This window comes from Thalassophryne amazonica, chromosome 7 (genome assembly GCF_902500255.1).
Source record: "Thalassophryne amazonica chromosome 7, fThaAma1.1, whole genome shotgun sequence".
In the NCBI taxonomy this organism is placed as follows: Eukaryota; Metazoa; Chordata; class Actinopteri; order Batrachoidiformes; family Batrachoididae; genus Thalassophryne; species Thalassophryne amazonica.
Window position 1 is genome coordinate 4354848 of NC_047109.1, and position 20576 is coordinate 4375423.

At 42.5% G+C, this 20576-nt stretch overlaps 1 protein-coding gene across 1 annotated transcript in view; it reads right to left on the reverse strand.

The window, feature by feature from the left end:
- The window catches only part of pogzb (pogo transposable element derived with ZNF domain b), a 130893-nt gene that overhangs the window by 28037 nt on the left and 82280 nt on the right, over window positions 1-20576 (reverse strand). Inside the window, exons 15-19 of the mRNA XM_034173485.1 lie at window positions 18510-18735; window positions 10636-10740; window positions 9768-9917; window positions 2327-2386; window positions 2125-2237 (exon numbers count right to left, since the gene is read on the reverse strand). Coding sequence (XP_034029376.1) covers window positions 2125-2237; window positions 2327-2386; window positions 9768-9917; window positions 10636-10740; window positions 18510-18735 — 654 coding nt within the window. The remainder of the gene's footprint in view (window positions 1-2124; window positions 2238-2326; window positions 2387-9767; window positions 9918-10635; window positions 10741-18509; window positions 18736-20576) is intronic.

The window sequence follows — 20576 nt, forward strand, 5'->3', positions numbered from 1 at the left end:
AGTGAAGACAGCGCCACCACTGGACGCTCTGCTGTGCTGTAACAGCTGTTTTGATGTTGGAGTCCGCTCCGTGTGTCCGTCACCTCACTTTCCGATTGGCTGCACGTCACATTCAGCAGGCTGTGTGCTCGTGTGTGGTCGGGGGACACCACACACCCTGGGACATCAGGCAAAGACAATCCAACACGTTGAATATTCCCAATTTGCAGTCCGAGCGCTCTCAATGTCATTCCGAGCAGATCAGAGCGCACTGAACGCACCACACAAGATTGTGGGAAGGGGAGGATTGGATCTTGTCGTGTGAACCAGGCATTAGACGTGCACCAGGACACGCTACCAGAATAACACCCTGACACAGTCACAGAACGCAACTGAACAAGGAGAGATAAAAACAGATTTTTCCTCTTTTGTCAAGTCAGAGCACGTTGCTGGTGCTGTGCCATATCCACAAGACTACAGAACCACCACGGGTCCTGGGTGGAAACCACCCAGACAGACAACCAGTACATTCCCACATCCATAAAATACCCATCTATCTGCCACAGCCAGGTGAAACGTGGATAAGGGAATCAATAAGGAATCGGGTTGATAGGCGGAATCGATAATGGTATCAATATCGATAAAATGTAATAAGCTGCAGTTTACGTATGATCCAAAGTGACTTTGTAGCGACAAAGTGCAGAAGTCCCAGAGAACAAAGAGACCAGACAGACAGGAGACGGAGACAAGAAGAAGAGGAGTGTCTCTCCCTTATTTAACAGGAGTAGGGGAAAAACTACAGAGGATCTTCAGACAGCACAAAATCCCAGTTACTTTAAACCGGTTAACACCTTGAGACAGAAATTAGTTCACCCTAAGGACATGATCTCTAGTTACAAACAGAGCAATGTAGTGTATCATATCAGATGTCAGGAAAACTGTAACGAACACTACATAGGTGAGACTAAGCAACCATTACACAAAAGACTATACCAGCACCGCAGAGAGGGCGCCAGTGGACCTCAGTCTGCAATTCATCTCCACCTTAAAGACACTAACCACACGTTTGAGGACAAGGAAGTTAAAATATTAGCCAGAGAGAAGAAATGGTTTGAGAGAGGGGTCAAGGAGGCATTCTTTGTGAAACGTTTGAAACCCAGCCTTAACCGGGGAGGGGGTCTGAGACACGCTTTGTCCCCTGTTTGGTCAAAGCAGTTTCACTCTTTTGTTCATGGTAATGAGTCATTCATGTCATCAGCAGAGTCGTCAAGGGAGCCATCAAGAGGGGGTCCGTCCCATCATTAGGAGGGACAGCTGCCCTGTCATTAGGAGGGTGCTAACTAGAGCACAATAGGTGCTAATTAGAGCTATTGTTTAGTCACTGGCCTATAGGTAGTCGGCCTCTCTGTAGGAGATGTCTGGTTAGGTTTAAAACTCCAGCTTTTGTGACTTCTGGTTTATTCTTCTCTACAAGAGTCAAGACAGAAGTCAGACTACCAGAGCAAGAATTTTAGCTGAGGAAGCTTCTGCGATTTGAAGCAAAACGTCCTCGCGTCAAGCAACCCAGTCCAGTCGAAGATTCAAGCTTCTCTACTATACAATACTTTGAGTGAAAATTACTGTTCTCAAGCTGGGTGTAATTCATTTTCTTCATGAGCTGCTAAATCTCTCATCAGCTGTGACCGCGGCCCACGGACGGATCAACACCTGTCAGGTATCGATCCGTCTGCCTCGTTCTGAACACACTTCATGTTTCGAGCCGTGTGACTGATATCAGCTTTTCTGGATTAGCCGATTAGTTCAGCGATCAGGATTGAGGTCAGGATCCAACCCCTGGTTTTAGAGATCAACGTAAAGAAGAACAACTTCTTTGGTGAGGGTCAAAGGTCAGCAATGAGGATGAAAGCTGAGGATCAAAGCTGAGTGAACAAATTAACAGAAGGATGAAGTGATGAAGCCCAACCAGAGGTCTGGAGGCTTTGGGCGCTCTGACACCTGGCAACGCAAATCAAACGCTCAGATGTCCAGTGAGACATTTTATGATTTTGAAATACAAAGAAAATTTAATTTCCTGATCATCTATTAGCAGAGGCTCTGCTAAAGGTGAGCGGGTGTGGCTGCAGCGGGTGTTTTGTGGTGTCTTACTCCTCGGCCTACAGATGGCACCATCGTGTTCTGGGTACATGAGCAGGTGTTGAGCCATGTGATCGGCGGTCCAGGCTGTCAAATCGCAGTCTGAACACCGCAGCATGAAGGGGCTGAGACACAAAACATTCAGTGCAATGTCAGTCACTGTCCACAAGAGGCTCAGACAGACTCTTATTTTGAAGGTGCGTGTCATTCTCACCAGGGAGGAGGTCGTCTGTGCGGAGGACGGGCTCCATCTGTGGACCGCGGCACATGATGGCTGAAAAACAACACACCAAACACAGGTCACACCAACCACTAAAGCGAGCAGGCGGAGAGAGGACCCCCCACCCCACCCCTAAAGATATCAGAGGTTTGTGGCATCAAAACTAAACTCTTATTCTGATGGATTTTGAGGCGCTGAATCCAAATCTGCTTATTGGGGACTGTGAATTCCTGCAGTTTACCCATAATGCAATGTGCTGCAAGCGGAATAAGTGACTGGTGTTGCAGACCGAACGGTCCCCCGTAAAAATTGTTCCGCCCTGCCTTCACTGCACACATGCGTCATCAGCCGCGGTTCACTGATTATCACCTCGTTTCTGCTTCAAACTGCCTCCAGTTATCATCTGTCTCAGCCACAGATATCTGAAGCTTTTCTACAACAATCATTTCCACATTAATTCAGCATTATTTCAGAATAAAACACAGAGGAAGCGGTCGGAGCGCTGCAGCTACACAAGCTGCTAGCTGATACGTTCACTGCGTGTCGGTCATTTCAAAGCGTCACAGAATTTTGCTGAGTTTCACATTAATCCATCACTTTGGGTGAAGAGAGTCAGACTCAGAGAGTCAGACTCAGATAAGCTGCTGAGCTCCGAAATGACGCATGCGCAGTGAACGCAGGTGGACCAATTTTAAGGGGTGGGGCCGTTCAGTTGGTGACACCGGCCAATCAAAGAATGCAGCTTGAACATGGGATCACTGAGAAACCAACATGGCGGCTTCCACAGAGCGCGGCCATCGTTTTGTGGTGATTCAAGCAGTTTGTCACTCTTCAGTCATGGAGTATTACACCCACACTCACTCCTCCTCACAACTTCACTGCTTATTTCAGTGAGACTGGTTCTTTGCTGTCATCTCACAAAAAACCTTCAAAAATCTCTGGCATTGGAAAGAATTCCACATCCAGACACCTCTCATTTATCCCCACGCTTTCCCGTTAGACATCAGAACGAAACATAATGTCCTAAAAACTCACATTTAGCAATGAAAAGTATTTACTCAAAAAAATACACTTTTTTTTTTTTTTACACTGGTCTCAGAGTTGTCGTCCACACATTTATCTGGTGTAATAGTGCAGCAGATAACATTATTTACAGAGGAATCCTTAAAATGGTGATACAAACACTCCTTACACATTAGTCTTTTGAAAACATTGAGTATCCAGCCAGGTAGAGGTCAATTGAAGAATTTACACAGAGGTCAAAAAAAAAAAAAAAAAATGTTCCAATCATATTGAAAGCTACACCACATTATGTGTCTGAACATAAATATTCCAAAAAGGTATAGTTTGGACTATCTGTGACTGAATGTTCTGGAGTTATGGGGTAAAAACAGCAAGAATGGTGACAAAGGTCAGCTTTAGTTTGTCCAGGGGTCAAAAGTTAAAGTTGCTCCAAATATTGTAAAATGGGATGCAAATTATTGGTTGAGTTAATCGGGTTTTAAAAAGCAATAGTTTGCACCATGTGTCATGCTTAAGTTATCACGTTACAGGGTAAAATATGCAGAGGTGGGCACAGCTAACCAAAAAGTTAGCTTTGATAACTGTTAATCCGCTAACTGAAAAGTTAGTCATGCTCAAGAGTCAAGCTCAGGGTTTTTCTTCACATCAGGTTTTCCATCCTGAGATATTCTGTCAGAGCTAATTCATAGAATGGAAATGTTTTTCTCTCAGTTTGGTGGGTCACATGACACTCGCTTTGACTTTGTATATTCTACTAATATAAGAATATACACCAATGAGATTCATTTCTCTCTGATATGCTCCATATTCCAGTGAAGTGTTTTCAGATTTGGTCCAGAAATGATTGAATAATCTGACTTTCACCCTGGCCGGCGTGGCTGTTTCATATTATTTGATATTTTTGCAGAGAAGCGCCGTAAAAGCGCCGCTGCAGGTGGGCTGAGATCAGTCTTTAATATTAATATCTTTAATATGATGTGAGCATGTGAAGCTCTTACTTTGACCCCTGATTATTTCCCATCTTTAACTTCATAATTAAATGACTTAAGGATCAGACTTGTGTATCTGGTGTCGTGACAGACACACAGTGTGTTTGACAAACTGATGGTATTATTTTCTATCTGGACTGGGACCAACAAATTCATTCAAGTCTGTTACATAAACAATCTGATTCTCTTCTGGATTTGTTTGGACACATAGTGTCTGAACAAATGTAACAGCACAGGAACAACACAGAAAATGCAGATTTATGCTGAAACTTTCTTGAAAACACTGATCATGTCCACATTGATTTCTACAAGGTCTGTTAGAAAAGTATCGGACCTTTTTATTTTTTCTAAAACTATATGGATTTTAATCATGTGTGATTGCATCAGCCAAGCTTAAACCTTCGTGCACATGCGTGAGTTTTTTTCACGCCTGTCGGTTGTGTCATTCGCCTGTGGGCAGGCTTTGAGTTGTCAGGAAAATGTCTGAAAAGGCTGGAGCAGCGCTGCATCAAATTTTTCAAGAAATTGTATGAGACAGCCAGGTGGAAACCATTCAGAAAATTCATATGGCTTTCTGTGAAAATCCTATGGGCATCACACACAATAAGGAGCATTACAACCGGATTAAAGACGGCCCACAGTGGCTGAGGGCGCGCCGCGCTCCGAGCGGCCATCGACAGGCTGAAAGGACCAGATCATTTCCAAAGTGAAGGCTGTGTTGATCCGGGACATCGTGTGACTACCAGAGAAATGGCAGAAAAGGTGGACATCAGCCATTTTTCGTCAGATTTCACTGTTACAGGAGATTTTGTAATGAAAGACGTGTGGAGGCATTCGCACGTCGGGACGAAGCCGCAATGGCGGAGAACAAAAGCAAGTCCGTGTTGGAAGTCTCACGGGACATGTTGTGACATGCCCAGCGCTCCACAATTTCTCAGATACTCACTCGACTAAAAACCCACCGAAAGCTGTCTGAATCTTCTGAATGGTGGAAGACCTAACGCCGTTGCGGCTTCGTCCCGACGTGCGAATGCCTCCACATGTCTTTCATTACAAAATCTCCTGTAACAGTGAAATCTGACGAAAAATGGCTGATGTCCACCTTTTCTGCCATTTCTCTGGTAGTCAGACGATGTCCCGGATCAACACAGCCTTCACTTTGGAAATGATCTGGTCATTTCAGCCTGTCGATGGCCGCTCGGAGCGCGGCGCGCCCTCAGCCGCTGTGGGCCGTCTTTAATCCGGTTGTAATGCTCCTTAATCTGTGTGATGCCCAGAGGATTTTCACCGAAAGCCATCTGAATTTTCCGAATGGTTTCCACCTGGCTGTCTCACACAGTTTCTTGAAAAATTTGATGCAGCACTGCTCCAGCCGTTAGGACATTTTCCTGACAATGAAAATCCAACGAGAGGGGTGGACCAGTGCTCACTCAAAGCCTGCCTACAGGCGAATGACGCAACCGACAGGCGTGAAAAAACTCACGCATGTGCACGAAGGTTCAAGCTTGGCTGATGCAATCACACGTGATTCAAATCCATATAGTTTTTGAAAAAAATAAAAAGGTCGGATACTTCTCTAACAGACCTCATATTTATGTTTGGGTGTCTGACACTAATCGAGGTGGCGGCACCTTGGCAACAGTCAGCGAATGACTGGATCGCAGCGGTCCTCCATCTAGTTAGTAAATAGAAATCGATGGACCAACCACTGATGACAGGAAACTAATTTTCCCATAATGCTTTTTGGCATGTATGTCTGTAAAACGCTAAAACCTTCAAAATTAGTGCATCACTTTAAAACTAAAACATATAACTGATATTGTCACTTTGTAAAACGACAGAGGTGACGTTAATTCCAATAACTTGTCCGGAATTAGTTTGTTTAAAATTTTAACCATTAGTCCAAACTGTCTCGCTGGCAATGACTTCTGTGATACGCCTTCAAGTCTGTATGGTGTGAAAATAAATGAACGTTTTTCCTTCCCCCTCTTCCTTTCTCTCTGGTACTCAGTTCTCCTCTGCTGGCAGAGGATTGAGCTCTATCTCTCATAGCTGTCTGTCTGCTACAAAACATGTAACAGGGAGGCACGAAAGTCTATGATTTCAGGCTTTACAAATGGTTTTTATCTGTTAAGCTTTATTCACTATGCCCACAAAACTATGTTAGCGGTCTAAAAGTTATTGGAACTAAATTTAGCAGAACGTAATTGGTCTGCTGATGGCTTTCAAAGTTAGCTGAAAAGCTAATCAGCTAACAAAATAGTTAGCTTTGCTAATCAGCAGATTAGCAGAACTGTGCCCACCACTGTACAGATGTCACATGTCATAGAATCCAATGGGTGTCGACCTTGTTTGACCTTTACCTTGCAGATTCAACAAAGTCAAAACTATTCCATTTATTAATCCTATTAGTTCAACCAATAATTTGCACCACTTTTTTTTAATCAAAGTTGGAGCAACTTTAACTTTGACCCCTGTACAAACTAAAGCTGACCTTTGTCACCATGCTTGCTGTTTTTACCCCATAACTCCAGAACATTCAGTCATACATGGTCCAAACTATACCTTTTTTTAATCTTTATGATCAGACACATAATGTGGTATATTTTTCAATATGACTGGAACATTTTTAAATTTACTTGACCCCTACCTGGCCGCCTATTGAAAATTCAAGTGGATACTCAGTTTTTTATGTGTGCCAATTTTGGTGCTTGTTTCCAGAAATGAACAATTGTTACAGTTATCTGTTGCACTATAAATGTTCTTCTCAGTGAATTCTGGTGGGAAAAACAAACAAACACTGAAACTGTTCATCCAGGAGGCCTCGTACTGAGGTAGAGCATCAGTTTGTGTACAAAAGGAAGCATGAGTGATACCATTCTACTACTATATACAAATACTAAATACTAAGTCATGGGTATGGTGACACAAGAGTTGTTTGAACAGGCAGGTCTCAGACGTGCAGACAATATCTTATCAGATGCGTCTCATGTGCTGCACTCTGAATATATTTTACTGAACTCAGGGAGGAGGTTCAGGGTTCCTCTTTGTGAATATAACCGAGATAAACTTTAGTTTATTCCACTGTCAGTGAAGCTCGTAAATCAGCAGATAACTCAGGGAAGATAGTACGAGGTCATGCTGCGGAATTTGCACTAAGATGTTCATCCTCTTCAGCCCAGGCAAAATTCTATTTTTTTTTACACATTTTACAAACTTCCTGTCTTGACAGTAGCAAGGCTTCCATTTTTACTTAAATGGGAATTGGTCAGTAATTCATGTACAGTTTGTCCACAGTAGGTTCTGTGATGATCAACTTAATCATCAGTCTGATCAGACGGGGGAGGTGGGAGGGAGAGGATCAATATGGTTTATATTGATTATGTATTTGTATTTTATTTTTTATTTGTATTTTGATCTATTACGTGGTTGTTTTTGGTGCATGGGTGGTGTGTGTTGGATGTGTTGTTGTGCAACAGACCCCTCTGTCCCAGGCAAATTTCTCCTGAGGGAGACACTTTGACATCACAGTAACAGCACCCTCATGTGTCCAAGAAATTACTGATGATCTTAAATGTTCAAAAACAGAAAGGTATTTTTACAGTGCAGTCAATAAAAATGAAATAAAATAAAAACTGGCAACAAACTGCTGTTAATAAACTTGGTGCAGCAGCACTTTAATTAAAGTGTCACAAAGTGAAAATTTCAGAACTAATTTACTGATCAAAACTGACCAAGAATGAATTTAATTGAAACAGATTATTCAATGAAAGCAGTTTAAAGAGACGTTTTAAACTGTAAATAAACCATTTCTTTGTGTAAACATACTATGGATATTTTGAGGAGGTGGAGCCTGCGACTTTATGATGTCATCAGCAGCACATGATGTCTGGAATTTTGTACCACAGAGGAATAAAAAGGTGAGTTCACTGATCCTTCTGCTCTCTTTCTACCTGCTTTTTTTTTTTTTTTTAAACCTGTAAAATGGATCAAAATGTATAAAATCACACCTGAAATCCGTCAGTCATGCTCTCCACGGAGGTGGCCATGTAGGTTTTTGGGGTGATCACATGTTAAGCCTGCGTTTTGTTCGCTGGCCGACCAGAGCTACATCATTTATTACGCTGACAACACAATGCTTTGTGGGTTCTTTCATTATTTTAAAAGTATTTTTGTGATAAACTGCAGGAATTCACAGCCAACGAGCAGATTTGGATCCAGTGTCTAAAAAAACTGGAAGAAGTCATTGGTTTTTAATTCTCAGAGGTTTGCCACAAAACCTGTTTTATGAGCAAGAATCAGGGAGGTTTCCTTACCGACAGCACGCCGCGCACCAGGCACCGACCCAACCACACCTCGGGATCGAGTAAGAATACTGCTGTAATACCACAGTGCACTGGTGCTATAGTATTACTGCACTATTGTTACTAGATCACGCGGCCGGCCTAGGCTCTATGCGGTAGGTGTTGGTGCTGCAGGATTCTTAATCACGCGGCCGGCCTAGGCTCTATGAGGTAGGTGTCGGTGCTGCAGGATTCTTACTCGATCACGCGGCCAGCCTAGGCTCTATGAGGTAGGTGTCGGTGCTGCAGGATTCTTACTCAATCACGCGGCCGGCCTAGGCTCTATGCGGTAGGTGTCGGTGCTGCAGTATTCTTACTCGATCACACGGCCGGCCTAGGCTCTATGAGGTAGGTGTCGGTGCTGCAGGATTCTTACTCGATCACACGGCCGGCCTAGGCTCTATGAGGTAGGTGTCGGTGCTGCAGGATTCTTACTCGATCACGCGGCCGGCCTAGGCTCTATGAGGTAGGTGTCGGTGCTGCAGTATTCTTACTCGATCACACGGCCGGCCTAGGCTCTATGAGGTAGGTGTCGGTGCTGCAGGATTCTTACTCGATCACGCGGCCGGCCTAGGCTCTATGCGGTAGGTGTCGGTGCTGCAGGATTCTTACTCGATCACGCGGCCGGCCTAGGCTCTATGCGGTAGGTGTCGGTGCTGCAGTATTCTTACTCGATCATGCGGCCGGCCTAGGCTCTATGAGGTAGGTGTCGGTGCTGCAGTATTCTTACTCGATCACGCGGCCGGCCTAGGCTCTATGAGGTAGGTGTCGGTGCTGCAGTATTCTTACTGGATCACGCGGCCGGCCTAGGCTCTATGAGGTAGGTGTCGGTGCTGCAGGATTCTTACTCGATCACACGGCCGGCCTAGGCTCTATGAGGTAGGTGTCGGTGCTGCAGGATTCTTACTCGATCACGCGGCCGGCCTAGGCTCTATGCGGTAGGTGTCGGTGCTGCAGGATTCTTACTCGATCACGCGGCCGGCCTAGGCTCTATGCGGTAGGTGTAGGAACCAGGATTCTTCCTTGATCATGTAGCTGGCACAGGCTCTAACAGTAGGTGTCATGCTGCAGGATTCTTACTCGATCATGTGGCCGGCGTAGGCTCTGGAGCAGCACGTGCTGTAGGAACACAGCAGACAGTGGACGTGCGTTGGATAGTGGGCGCTGAAGTCTGAAGCGTTGGTGTTGCACTCCAAACATGTCAACTTGTCGCCATCAAACGGCAAAATCCTACAGGACGAGAAGATGAATTACAGGTCAAAGTGTAATGGTACATATGTCCAGCACACCAGAAGTGGTCCCAACAGGTCCAGGGTTTGAAGCTTCACATTCGAGGCCACTTGCCATGTGGCAAGTTGTGGGTCAGATCTACTTGCAACATGGCAAGTAAACCAATTTAACTATATATATATATATATATATATATATATATATATATATATATATATATATAGTTAAATTGGTTTATCTTCTGATCCGTTTTGTGTTTGAGTGACACGTGTGACAGCCAATAAAAGACCTGCACTGTGATGTCAGTGATGAAAGTGAGCCACAGAAAAAAAAACCATGAAAACTTTTGTTCAAGGTCTGAAACCCCTGGTGGTGGTGGTGGGGGTTCTTGGGGTTCTCTCCCAGAAGAAAACTGAAAACTCAGATGCATTCTGGTTAATTTTCAGGTCTATTTACTCACAAAAAAAAAAAAAAAAAAAAATCAATGTCGAAAAAATAAAATTTTTTGTTGACTCAGGTCAATTTTTCCACCCGTCTTTTCACAAACCTACTGGTCTTTAATACAAAAAAAGACAATCACTGTGGCTGAGAAAAGGACACAGTAAATGAAATGACAGTTCAAAGAACTCAAAAATAATCATTCCCAGTATCAATTCAAACGGAACAACAGGAGTATTTATGGAACATTAATGCATCAACTTGTTCAACCTTCACTCACGTCTGAGTTTTCCTCGCTTTGGCCAAAGCTTTGGAGCTATCAATAGTCTCTGTTTTCAAATTCTTGGCCACCTTAATGGCTCGGTCACACGACATACGATGATTCCTGAACGAAGGTAAAAACGTAAAAAGTCACAAATCGTCCAGAAAAGGTGGACGAATGAGCTTTTGACTTTTCCCATCACTGAATAGCCTGCCGAGCAATCACAAAAGGAACGAAAGAGGAACAAAACGAAACCTCACTGTCTGGTTCAGACTAACAACGCACAGTGACTAACAACGCACAGTGACTAACAACGCACAGTGACTAACAACGCACAGTGACTAACAACGCACAGTGACTAACAACGCACAGTGCGCTCTGTCTTGCTCAACATTCATAAGATGCCTCATTTTTACAAAACAAACAAAAACACCACCACACTAACCACACATGCTAAATACTCCACCAAAATAATACACAAGCCAAACACACCAAATATTAGTCAAATCTTTCAAATACCAAAACTCTAATCGCTGTCTCGACACCCAAAATGCGCGCATACTCAGCATTTTTCGCTTGTCGTTGCGTTTGTAGATTTGCTTGCAGCTGCGTATGTTTGCTTTTAATGTATGTGTTCTGTTGTGTGTAGCTCTTGCCACACTCCTGCCTACATTGTTTTTTGTTTTTTTTGCGTTGTAGAAATGCACTCCTTCCTCAAAACGGTAAAGGAAACGGGACACTGTTTCCTTGTCAGGGTTGGAAACATCAGCTCGCTAAGCTCAGAGTCCTTCTGTGTCTCCCCATCCACTCAAAAAAAGTACAAAATATTGCCACTTAAGTCACAAGCAAACTTAAAGCCTCCCATCTTGTTTCAGCGTTGAGACAGAGAGAGACAGAGACAGACAGAGAGAGCTGTCTCTCTCTGTCTGTCTCAATGCAGAATGAAGCCATTTGCAATCCCTTACCAAAAAGTAGTATATCAATCAATCAATCAATCAATTTTTTTATATAGCGACAAATCACAAACAGTTGCCACAAGGCGCTTTATATTGTAAGGCAAGGCCATACAATAATTATGTAAAACCCCAACGGTCAAAACGACCCCCTGTGAGCAAGCACTTGGCTACAGTGGGAAGGAAAAACTCCCTTTTAACAGGAAGAAACCTCCAGCAGAACCAGGCTCAGGGAGGGGCAGTCTTCTGCTGGGACTGGTTGGGGCTGAGGGAGAGAACCAGGAAAAAGACATGCTGTGGAGGGGAGCAGAGATCGATCACTAATGATTAAATGCAGAGTGGTGCATACAGAGCAAAAAGAGAAAGAAACACTCAGTGCATCATGGGAACCCCCCAGCAGTCTACGTCTATAGCAGCATAACTAAGGGATGGTTCAGGGTCACCTGATCCAGTCCTAACTATAAGCTTTAGCAAAAAGGAAAGTTTTAAGCCTAATCTTAAAAGTAGAGAGGGTGTCTGTCTCCCTGATCTGAATTGGGAGCTGGTTCCACAGGAGAGGAGCCTGAAAGCTGAAGGCTCTGCCTCCCATTCTACTCTTACAAACCCTAGGAACTACAAGTAAGCCTGCAGTCTGAGAGCGAAGCGCTCTATTGGGGTGATATGGTACTATGAGGTCCCTAAGATAAGATGGGACCTGATTACTCAAAACCTTATAAGTAAGAAGAAGAATTTTAAATTCTATTCTAGAATTAACAGGAAGCCAATGAAGAGAGGCCAATATGGGTGAGATATGCTCTCTCCTTCTAGTCCCCGTCAGTACTCTAGCTGCAGCATTTTGAATTAACTGAAGGCTTTTTAGGGAACTTTTAGGACAACCTGATAATAATGAATTACAATAGTCCAGCCTAGAGGAAATAAATGCATGAATTAGTTTTTCAGCATCACTCTGAGACAAAACCTTTCTGATTTTAGAGATATTGCGTAAATGCAAAAAAGCAGTCCTACATATTTGTTTAATATGCGCTTTGAATGACATATCCTGATCAAAAATGACTCCAAGATTTCTCACAGTATTACTAGAGGTCAGGGTAATGCCATCCAGAGTAAGGATCTGGTTAGACACCATGTTTCTAAGATTTGTGGGGCCAAGTACAATAACTTCAGTTTTATCTGAGTTTAAAAGCAGGAAATTAGAGGTCATCCATGTCTTTATGTCTGTAAGACAATCCTGCAGTTTAGCTAATTGGTGTGTGTCCTCTGGCTTCATGGATAGATAAAGCTGGGTATCATCTGCGTAACAATGAAAATTTAAGCAATACCGTCTAATAATACTGCCTAAGGGAAGCATGTATAAAGTGAATAAAATTGGTCCTAGCACAGAACCTTGTGGAACTCCATAATTAACTTTAGTCTGTGAAGAAGATTCCCCATTTACATGAACAAATTGTAATCTATTAGACAAATATGATTCAAACCACCGCAGCGCAGTGCCTTTAATACCTATGGCATGCTCTAATCTCTGTAATAAAATTTTATGGTCAACAGTATCAAAAGCAGCACTGAGGTCTAACAGAACAAGCACAGAGATGAGTCCACTGTCCGAGGCCATAAGAAGATCATTTGTAACCTTCACTAATGCTGTTTCTGTACTATGATGAATTCTAAAACCTGACTGAAACTCTTCAAATAGACCATTCCTCTGCAGATGATCAGTTAGCTGTTTTACAACTACCCTTTCAAGAATGTTTGAGAGAAAAGGAAGGTTGGAGATTGGCCTATAATTAGCTAAGATAGCTGGGTCAAGTGATGGCTTTTTAAGTAATGGTTTAATTACTGCCACCTTAAAAGCCTGTGGTACATAGCCAACTAACAAAGATAGATTGATCATATTTAAGATCGAAGCATTAAATAATGGTAGGGCTTCCTTGAGCAGCCTGGTAGGAATGGGGTCTAATAAACATGTTGATGGTTTGGATGAAGTAACTAATGAAAATAACTCAGACAGAACAATCGGAGAGAAAGAGTCTAACCAAATACCGGCATCACTGAAAGCAGCCAAAGATAACGATACGTCTTTGGGATGGTTATGAGTAATTTTTTCTCTAATAGTTAAAATTTTGTTAGCAAAGAAAGTCATGAAGTCATTACTAGTTAAAGTTAATGGAATACTTGGCTCAATAGAGCTCTGACTCTTTGTCAGCCTGGCTACAGTGCTGAAAAGAAACCTGGGGTTGTTCTTATTTTCTTCAATTAGTGATGAGTAGAAAGATGTCCTAGCTTTACGGAGGGCTTTTTTATAGAGCAACAGACTCTTTTTCCAGGCTAAGTGAAGATCTTCTAAATTAGTGAGACGCCATTTCCTCTCCAACTTACGGGGTATCTGCTTTAAGCTACGAGTTTGTGAGTTATACCACGGAGTCAGGCACTCTTTTTTAGAGGAGCTACAGCATCCAAAGTTGTCTTCAATGAGGATGTAAAACTATTGACGAGATACTCTAACTCCCTTACAGAGTTTAGGTAGCTACTCTGCACTGTGTTGGTATATGGCATTAGAGAACATAAAGAAGGAATCATATCCTTAAACCTAGTTACAGCGCTTTCTGAAAGACTTCTAGTGTAATGAAACTTATTCCCCACTGCTGGGTAGTCCATCAGGGTAAATGTAAATGTTATTAAGAAATGATCAGACAGAAGGGAGTTTTCAGGGAATACTGTTAATTCTTCTATTTCCATACCATAAGTCAGAACAAGATCTAAAATATGATTAAAGTGGTGGGTGGACTCATTTACTTTTTGAGCAAAGCCAATAGAGTCTAATAATAGATTAAATGCAGTGTTGAGGCTGTCATTCTCAGCATCTGTGTGGATGTTAAAATTGCCCACTATAATTATCTTATCTGAGCTAAGCACTAAGTCAGACAAAAGGTCTGAAAATTCACCGAGAAACTCACAGTAACGACCAGGTGGACGATAGATAATAACAAATAAAACTGGTTTTTGGGACTTCCAATTTGGATGGACAAGACTAAGAGTCAAGCTTTCAAATGAATTAAAGCTCTGTCTGGGTTTTTGATTAATTAATAAGCTGGAATGGAAGATTGCTGCTAATCCTCCACCCCGGCCCGTGCTACGAGCATTCTGACAGTTAGTGTGACTCGGGGGTGTTGACTCATTTAAACTAACATATTCATCCTGCTGTAACCAGGTTTCTGTTAGGCAGAATAAATCAATATGTTGATCAATTATTATATCATTTACCAACAGGGACTTAGAAGAGAGAGACCTAATGTTTAATAGACCACATTTAACTGTTTTAGTCTGTGGTGCAGTTGAAGGTGCTATATTATTTTTTCTTTTTGAATTTTTATGCTTAAATAGATTTTTGCTGGTTATTGGTGGTCTGGGAGCAGGCACCGTCTCTACGGGGATGGGGTAATGAGGGGATGGCAGGGGGAGAGAAGCTGCAGAGAGGTGTGTAAGACTACAACTCTGCTTCCTGGTCCCAACCCTGGATAGTCACGGTTTGGAGGATTTAAGAAAATTGGCCAGATTTCTAGAAATGAGAGCTGCTCCATCCAAAGTGGGATGGATGCCGTCTCTCCTAACAAGACCAGGTTTTCCCCAGAAGCTTTGCCAATTATCTATGAAGCCCACCTCATTTTTTGGACACCACTCAGACAGCCAGCAATTCAAGGAGAACATGCAGCTAAACATGTCACTCCCTGTCTGATTGGGGAGGGGCTCAGAGAAAACTACAGAGTCCGACATTGTTTTTGCAAAGTTACACACCGATTTAATGTTAATTTTAGTGACCTCCGATTGGCGTAACCGGGTGTCATTACTGCCAACGTGAATTACAATCTTACCAAATTTACGCTTAGCCTTAGCCAGCAGTTTCAAATTTCCTTCAATGTCGCCTGCTCTGGCCCCCAGAAGACAATTGACTATGGTTGCTGGTGTCGCTAACTTCACATTTCGCAAAACAGAGTCGCCAATAACCAGAGTTTGATCCTCGGTGGGTGTGTCGTCGAGTGGGAAAAAATGGTTAGAGATGTGAACGGGTTGGCGGTGTACACAGGGCTTCTGTTTAGGGCTACGCTTCCTCCTCACAGTCACCCAGTCAGCCTGCTTTCCCGGCTGCTCGGGATCTGCCAGGGGGTAACTAACGGCGGCTAAGCTACCTTGGTCCGCACTGACTACATGGGCCTGGCTAGCTGTAGGATTTTCCACGGAGCGGAGCCGAGTCTCCAATTCGCCCAGCCTGGCCTCCAAAGCTACGAATAAGCTACACTTATTACAAGTACCGTTACTGCTAAAGGAGGCTGAGGAATAACTCAACATTTCACACCCAGAGCAGAAAAGTGCAGGAGAGACAGGAGAAGCCACCATGCTAAATCGGCTAAGAGCTAGTAGCTACGCTAAGCTAGCGGATTCCTAAAAACACGCAAAGTGAATAATGTGTAAATAATTTAGAGGTGATTCAGCAGAAGGAGTGCTTTAGTTAAGGCATGTAAAGATTACACTGGGAAACAAATCGTAATCTAGATAACTAGATCAATCTAACTGCGCAGATTAAACAGCTAACAGATACAGAAAAACACCGCTGTGCTCCGGAACAGGAAGTGATACAATACCGCAGTGAGAGCCAACCACCAGTATATGCAAGTATGTTTCAAGTATACTTCTAGTTTACTTTTTATATACTTATCAGTACTATTTTTTGGTAAGGGATCACACTGGGTTTTCTGTTTTTATATGTCACATCTCTGTGGATCAAAGCTGTTCACACACGAGAATGTCCACTGCTGAACTTTTTTTTTTCTTTTTTTTTTACACTTGATGCTCAAAGTCACACTTCTGTAAACTGCCACCTGGTTTGCACAAACCGAGGAGCAGTTCGCTCTGAGATCAGAGCAGACCACACAAATTATTATTACATCGTGTTGGCCATCAGCTCCACATAAACTAAGCTGATAATGCTGCTGCCCCCTGCTGTGAAGAAATATGCAGCAATCAAGGATCACCTCCAAACGTCTGAACTGTCAAACTGAAAGTGCCAGCAGGCTCTTCTCTCTGCATGGGCTGGAGGACAGCAAACCCTTCAGAGTTCATGGACAGAATGCTGCAGCTCCTGACAGGACACCGGCCGGACTTTGTTTTGCAGCAACTCTCTCCTCAGGTGTGGACAGCGCTGGAACAACACCACGATCACAGACTGCCGTGCACTGGTGAAGGAGGCCGGCAAATTCTTCCTGACCGCTAGCACCACAACATGACAGCAGCAGAACATCACACGCAGTGGCATAAGCCCCACATCGCTGCAGCTCGTCCACAGCAGCGCTCACAAACCAACTTTTGTACTGTGTGAAAACATTCAGCTGGTCGAACGAAGTCAAACTAAATGCTAACGTTACAAAAACTAAGCAAATGATAAAAAATGTCAAGAACAAGAGCAAAACGAAATACAGAAGAACTGAGGTTTTCAGCAGAATTTGTTCAAATTTTTCAACAGTTTAAAAATCCTGATGAAGCGGCAGCTGCAGGAACAAAGCTGTGTGAAGGTTAAACGATGCCAACGAAAGTCCAGATTTCTTGTTTCGTTTGGGCTTCGTTGCCCTTCGTTAAGTGCCGTGTGACTGGGCCTTCAAATCCTTACAAATGTGTTTTTACTTCAAGATTAATTTCTGATTACTGTACATTTTGAAGTTACATTTTGAATTAGAAAACTTGTAATTAAAATGAATCCAAATTAAAATTAATGATAAAAAAAGATTTAGAAATATTTGATGTTCATCTATAAATAAAAACCATAACTTATCTGTTGTTGAGATAATTTCTTGATTAAGATTATATGGAACCATGGGCATTTATTTTTAGACAAATAAAACAGCATGAATAATGTCGTAAAGGGCAGCACGGTGGATTCGTGGTTAACACTGTTGCCTCACAGCAAGAAGGTCATGGGATCAATTCCCACCTGTGGTCTTTCTGTGTGGAGTTTGCGTGTTCTCCCCGTGTGTGTGTGTGTGTGTGTGTGTGTGTGTGTGTGTGTGTGTGTGTGGGCTCCCTCCCACATCCAAAGACACACAGGTTAGATGGACTGGAAACTTTATAATTGTCCTGGTCTCCCTTGCAAAAGAGGTCTCAGTCTAAATGGAACTGACCTGGTTAAATAAAGGTCAAATTTAAATGTGTACATTTTTAAGTCTGGTAGATTCATTCATTCATTCTGCATATGCTGAAATGTTTCTGATGTGGGACAATAAATATATTTCTTAAAATATAAAGAAATATGAAACAGGTTTCTCAAGATGGCGGCGACGTGATAAGTAGTGTTTTTGTCTACTCCCTGTCTGTATCCTGAAAATATAGCCATGTCCGTTTTTATCACATCTTTTTTGGCTAAAAATCAACCAATAAAGCTTATACAATGCCAAAGACCCAAAAACAACTATGGACTGATCCACCTCGTGACTTTACGGAAGACTTTCCAGAGGAACCGGGAAATGCTAGCCCCACTGCTAACACTAGCGAGCCTGTTAGCGGGACATTGCTGCAACACATCTCTGAAACGATTGCGGCAGAAGCAAAACGCTCTCAGACAGCCATAGATCGGTCCATTGCTAGGCTGGAGTTATCTCTTGATGGTAAAAACGTCGTTATTAAACGCAGTGACGATGTAGCAGCTTCATGTGACTATCGGGGTACGTCAAGCCGAGGCAGAGAACCGCATCTCCGTACTAGAGAATGACATGGCGCCGCTGAAAGCCAGAGTGGATGAGCTGATCAAGTCCAATTCAGAGCTAGCTTCGCAAGTTTTGGACCTCCAGGCTCATTCAAGGAGGGATAATATTCGCATTTTGAACCTGAGAGAGTCTGCGGAAGGGTCTAACCCCATTTTATTTTTTGGAAAGTTTATTCCCACACTTCTGCAGCTACCCGTCTCTGACATCTCCATTGACCGTGCTCACCGCACATCTGGTCCACCTGCTGCTGACGGCCGCCCTCGCCCCGTCATTATCGAGTTTCATCGCCCCAGGGATGTTACCACGGTACTGTCTGCAGCTAAACACGTGGGGAATTTGCAGCATGAGGATTGACCTCTCTGCATAGTGCCTGACATCCCACCAGCGGTCCGACTCGCCAGGAGAGGCTTCAACGACGTCTGCACGTATCTCATAAAGCGGAATATTAGACTTCGCATGGCTTTTCCTGCAGTCTTGTCTTTTGAAATGAACGGGATAAAGGAATATTTTACAGAGCCCCAACGGGCCAGAGCTTTCCTTGGGAGCGCTGTGTCCCACAGGGACAAGTAGAGTTATCACTCAATGAACAAAAGTGCAGTGGTGAGTGTTAACTGACTCTCGTAACATAAGATGTTAATATTCTATGTTTAAATTTGTCATGTTAAGCAGGAATGTTATTTATTTCTGGAACATTTGTCCTTTTCCATTTAATTTTTCATAATTACCTATTTTTTGAAGGACACAATTTTTATGCCTATGCTCATGACAGACAGGGAAGGGCACTTTAGGTAGATTTGAGAACCTTCTTTTATTTATTTTCTTTTCTGCGCAGCCTAGAATATAGGGGGCGTTTTCTTTTTCATATTCCATAGGAGTGTTTGATATGGTTGAGCCTTATCTTCTCCTCATCTTCAGTTTGTATTTTAGTAATATTCTAGTTTTTCTTGTTCAGGTTGAGTTCCTTGTTCAGGTCCAGGGCAGTGCTTGTATGATGTATGATCTGTGCTCAGGTGTTTTTTTTTTGTTTTTTTTTAATTAAATGTCAAATACCACTAATTTCAAAATACTAACTCTCAATGTTGGGGGTCTATATAACCCAGTAAAAAGAGTGGCCATTTTAAATTATTTTCGTAGTAACGGCATCCAGATCGCTATGCTCCAAGAGACCCACTTATTGAAATCTGACATCAATCGATTAGCAAATACATTTTATAAGGTTATAGCATTTTCGTCCGCCTCCAATAAATCCAAAGGTGTGACTGTCATCTGCCGTCGAAACCTACAGTTTAGACTTTTAGATTGTTGGTCTGATAATAAAGGAAGAATCGCCATTGCAAAATTGCATATTTAAAGGACAAATTTGGCTTTTATTTCTGTATACACACCTAACAATTATGATAAAGTATTTTATGAATGTTTAACCAAAATAATGCTTGAATTACCAAATTTCAAATTTGTGGTAGCTGGAGATTTTAACACGGTGGCTGATCCTTTTCTTGATTGATCGGGTCTTTATCAAAATCTAAATCACAAACATGCATCAGAGGCACTCAAGCAATGGTATACTGATACTGGGTTGGTAGCTCTTTGGCGCATGATGAATCCTAGCACTAGGGATTATACTCATAGGTCAGCTAGACATAAATCATTGTCTAGAATTGATTATTTATTTACTTCTTCGTGCTGCTTTGAAAATATTTCCGCAGTTTTTCATAGTCCGACTGCTTTATCCGACCACAAAGCTCTAATTGCTAGTGCCATTTTAACATCATGCCCTCCACGTGCTCCACGCTGGTGCTTTAATACTACTCTACTGCAAAGTGATAGTTTTAAACAACAGTTTATAGTTGAATTGAGTGAATTTGTTGCTATAAATAAGGGCTCTGTTGCTGATCCCAGAATCTTGTGGGATTCCATTGAAGGTTTTATCCGCAATAATTCAATTCATTCCACCTGTCAGGTTAAAAGATCTAGAACAGCTAAATTGCATATTTTACAAAGTAAACTTAAAGTTTTTGATAATTTATTGCAGAAAAGTTATGATGATGATATTGTTATCCAACATGATTTGATTAAAAAAAGAAATTAATGATATTCTCAAACACCAAGCGGAATTTTTAATACATAAAACCAGGCAAAATTACTACTTTAATGGAGCAAGGCCAAGTCACCTACTTGCTCTCAGACTTAGGGCAGATGAGCAGTTCTCTGACATCTCATCCATCAGGGACAATGATGGGCAAATTTTAGTGGAACCTTT